Source organism: Lactuca saligna, chromosome 4, assembly GCF_052625555.1.
Source record: "Lactuca saligna cultivar CGN05327 chromosome 4, ASM5262555v1, whole genome shotgun sequence".
Classification (NCBI taxonomy): Eukaryota; Viridiplantae; Streptophyta; class Magnoliopsida; order Asterales; family Asteraceae; genus Lactuca; species Lactuca saligna.
The window spans coordinates 10677628-10681642 of record NC_136420.1 but is presented as its reverse complement, the minus strand read 5'-3'; the positions used below and the strand labels follow the sequence as shown (position 1 = coordinate 10681642).

The following is a 4015-nucleotide window of genomic DNA, read 5'->3' as shown; positions in this document are numbered from 1 at the left end:
CAGTTCACGTGTAAAAGCAAAAATGTTCGCATTTGGTAATACAAATCAAAATTGGGTTTCGCATATGAGGTTGTATGGATTGGGGTTAAAGATACGAAGGTGATTATGGTTAATATTCATTTCGTATTTGGTGAGACAAACAACTCAAATGCGAATGAACTAAAAAAAAAATGTCTGGAACATGCGAAGAAAGAGGGTGAATGAAGAATGTGAATTTTACAGTAGAATGCGAATTGGGGAAGAAAGCTAAGAATTTCGCATTTTTCTTATACAAATTGATTGATTGATTGATTTGTCTTAATTGTTAATTGCGATATATGAAATACTTATCAAGTTAGGGGCAATACGGTCATTTTGAAGTAAAAGAAGCCTTGGTTATTAAATGAATCATACGAAGGATCTGTTATTTGATTTTGGAATTGGGGCGAATAATCGAACGATTTGGAGTTGCGAATTTGATTTTGAAAAGCCAATCAGTTGGGTTCGCATATGAAAACAGATAAGTTTTGATTTTCGATTAGCAATTGGGTTAATTGGGTTATTGATTGAGGGACGATTCGTGAAGAAAAATGTGAAGTCAAGAAGGACTGTGAAATGTGATTTGTTCAATATTGGAGTCAAATGCAGTTCACGTGTTATTATGTGTTTAAGTTGATTAGGGGTAAATAAGTTAGTTAATTACAGAGATAGTGTAAATACAGAAGTACATTTAGGTAAAATAAAGTGGTATGTCAAATAAATTGATATGTAAAATGAAACATATAAGTAACTGCATAATTACACATATGAATGTAATTCTTCAAGATTTTGTGGGAATAAAGCAATGTAGTTTAAAATAAGTTGTAGGAAAAACAAAATAACATGGCAAACCAAATTATAGGACTACAAAAAAACCCAATGGTCCGAATGTACTTTCAAGAAACAAAAATGACAACCATGAAATCCCAAAAAAAACATTCAAAACCAAGAAAGATAAAAACGTAAACGGCTTAGGAGTCTATGATGCGAAATCAAAATTAAACACGAAGTAAGATTGTTTGTCGAAGTAAAATGCATTTACTTTTCTTTCTTGGGTACCAAAAGAGGAGTTGGTTGTTCATCTGGTGGTGACAGTCTAGGATATTTAGAAGTAGACAAATTCTCCATTTCATCAATATCTATGCATGTAGCAAGGTTTCTTTTCAACTCAATTGGTGTAGAAATGAATTTTATAGGACTTGTTGCAGTTGACTTGTCCCTAGCACATGGAGTTAAATTTTCACCGGTCTGTGAAAAAGAATCCTAAAAAAATATTTAGTTAGTTGTTATAAATTAAAACAAAATATTTGAGAAATATATTTTAAAAACTAAAACCTTGAGAACTTTGGTGTCATGAGAACCAACATCTGAAGAACCAATCAAGAATGAATCAGAATTAGCAGGCTGCATCACAAGATGAAAACTAATGATATTGAGTCAGATATTGTTGGGTCAATGTGTTAAAAAAACAAAATATAATTGTTGAAAAAAACCTGTGGAGTAAGATTATTTTTTTCCAATTCATCAATTATGTCTGCATTCTCGGTTAATCTTGATATCCCATAAAGATTACTTTTATTATCGACATTGTAACGTGTGATATCAATCTTAATTGCCAACTTTCTGTCCAACACAACTTTCAACTCCATTGGATACAATTCCAAATTGTTGCCAAGCTAAAATGTAAATAAATATCATTAGAAAATTTGTATGTAAAATATATAATGCCAAGTTTTAGGCCAACACAATTGTAAACACCTTTTGAAAAAAATCCAAACTGATGCCAAGTTAAAATATAAAATAATACCTTCTTGTTTTTATCATACAACACTTTAGCTGTGTATTTGAACAACTTCTTTGCTTCTTGGTCAAATAAAGTTAAAGTCAATGTTCTTGTGTTGTCTTGAACCCGAAGTGGGATTTTAAATCTAAATAAAGTATAAAATTATATTATATTAGACAATTATGATAAACATATATTATTATTATATAAAATTAATATCTAATACCTTGGAATAACCGAAATTTTGATATTTTTGCATTTAAGATTAGCACATTCATAAGTAACGATTTCGGCCACTTTATGAGAACCATCAACCTTATCAGTTGAAAACTCTTTTTCTTTTGCTGACTTTTTGCAGTTGCTACAAGCAAGGTAATACCAACGTATATTTTGACGTATTCCCTTAACAGTACCAACAATAATGACTGTCTTTTCCTGGATATTAAAATAATGCTCATTGTTAATAAATGTTATTTTGCGAAAGTGTATTTTAGTTTAGTTATAACAATATACTCTAAATATGAAAAAACATTTAAAATTTAAAAACATAAGTGCATTAAACTAACAATTTTAAAAATAATGTAAAGTACCTCCAAAGGTTCAAACAAGTCTTCAATGTTAGAAAACAAATGATTTTTCAGAAAGTCATCATGTTCTATGTCTTGTTTTGATGCAATCATTTTAATTCCACTTGATGACAGTTGTTGTCCATTTTCAGAGACCAATCTGTTCATTTACAACAAAGAAATGATTTAAATTTATTATAGTATGAAATAAATAAATCTGATAATACATAGGAAATTCTAAATGAAAATACTTGTTTTTGTAGATTGTAATTTCATCGATATCATTGTTTATGAAAACCCTACTAACATCAAAGTAGGTGGATGAAAAAGGACGACCTGCCAAAATAAATTTGATTATTCAATAATATATATATATATATATATATATATATATATATATATATATATATATATATATATTAGATTATGCTTGTTAAAAATAGTTACAAACCATTAATAAACTTCACCCTGGCAAATTGAACAATAACAACAACTGGAGCAAGGCTGTTATTGTTAGCAAGAAAATCATGCATGTAGTATGCATTATGACCCCACAAAGTTATCTTAAGCTTAGTATCCCTGAAATAATAAACAAATATTGTAAATAATATAAATGAAGCTATATTACTTGTTTGTAATAATGGTGAATACTCTATATCTTGAAGATGCAAGAGCATCTTGTGTTTTGATTTATCTTGTTCTGAGGTATCCATATGCCCATACTCAAAAATGTGTCCAATAATATCTACAAAAGCAAGGAAATATAATTTAATATAAAATATCAAATTGTAATACGAAGAAAGAATTTAGGATGTTATATAGCAAAAGTTAATATTAAATAAACCAACCAAAAGAGTTTGACTCCAGGATGTTGTTAGAAACGATAGTATTGAAGTCAACAAAATGAAAGCCATGTGCAGATCCAGAAAAGTTTTCACAATCTTTTACAATTGTATCGTGATAAAAATTTAGTTTTGATTCCGGATGAGCAAACTTAAATTTTGAAGTATTTGGTGCGACGTTAGGTTTCTTGACGTAAATTGAACTATCCTCTTTTAAATAGCGCTTGAATTTAGGAAACCATTTCTTCACACATGATGCATGAATTTTCCTTCCCTAAAATAAATGAAATAATAAATATTTAAATATAATTGCTTATGAGTATGAATAATATAATTGCTTATGAGTATGAATAATTTTTTATAAAAATAATAATTGAATACATCCATCTTATACCTCCTCATCCATCAAAATCATTTCTATCGAGTATGTGTCGTTCGCATCAAATCTTGACTTTTGAGTCCAAAGACGTATGATCCGAACTTTAATTGTGAAATCGTCCTTGATTGAGTCAATTTCCTTTATAGGAGTAATATGTTCCATTGTACCTTGCAAGTTAAAAAAAAAATTACATTAAATTAGACAATTATAATCAGCACACAGAAAAAAACAATCAAACAGTCAAGAAGAAAGTACATTGGTAGGCTGTTACGATTAAATTAGACAATTATAACATGCGTTTTTCCAGGTGAGTATTCATATAAAATATTTATTTCCTTAATTAAAACAACAAAAGATATATTTTTATTTATTTTTCCAATTTGCATAACTTTTTTTATTGATTTAATAAAGTTGCATACCAAATTGT

At 28.6% G+C, this 4015-nt stretch overlaps 2 protein-coding genes across 2 annotated transcripts; both read right to left on the bottom strand.

The window, feature by feature from the left end:
• Nucleotides 1–851: 851 nt before the first annotated feature.
• On the bottom strand, nt 852–1690 carry LOC145038294 (uncharacterized). Its single transcript, XM_078986706.1, has 3 exons — nt 1512–1690; nt 1354–1422; nt 852–1281 (listed from the first exon to the last, which is right to left on the bottom strand). Exons 1-3 carry the CDS (start codon nt 1665–1667, stop codon nt 1057–1059), a joined length of 450 nt encoding a protein of 149 aa, XP_078842832.1. The 5' UTR covers nt 1668–1690; the 3' UTR covers nt 852–1056.
• Nucleotides 1691–2477: 787 nt separating this feature from the next.
• Nucleotides 2478–3624, bottom strand: LOC145039270 (uncharacterized). The gene is made up of 5 exons (XM_078987344.1): nt 3604–3624; nt 3216–3483; nt 3019–3112; nt 2819–2946; nt 2478–2527 (listed from the first exon to the last, which is right to left on the bottom strand). The coding sequence occupies exons 1-5, from the start codon at nt 3622–3624 to the stop codon at nt 2478–2480; spliced, it is 561 nt and encodes a 186-aa protein (XP_078843470.1).
• Nucleotides 3625–4015: the final 391 nt, after the last annotated feature.

Bases quoted from the DNA above. Each gene is read 5' to 3' on its own strand.
- LOC145038294 (XM_078986706.1), bottom strand. From the start codon at position 1,667: ATGGAGTTGAAAGTTGTGTTGGACAGAAAGTTGGCAATTAAGATTGAT. The intron at 1,423-1,511 runs GTTTTTTTCAAC...CTTGTGATGCAG, and splicing joins AAAATAATCTTACTCCACAG to CCTGCTAATTCTGATTCATT. The intron at 1,282-1,353 runs GTTTTAGTTTTT...ATATTTTTTTAG, and splicing joins ATGACACCAAAGTTCTCAAG to GATTCTTTTTCACAGACCGG.
- LOC145039270 (XM_078987344.1), bottom strand. From the start codon at position 3,624: ATGATTTTGATGGATGAGGAG. The intron at 3,484-3,603 runs GTATAAGATGGA...CATTTATTTTAG, and splicing joins TGATTTTGATGGATGAGGAG to GGAAGGAAAATTCATGCATC. The intron at 2,947-3,018 runs GTATTCACCATT...TTATTATTTCAG, and splicing joins TTGCATCTTCAAGATATAGA to GGATACTAAGCTTAAGATAA.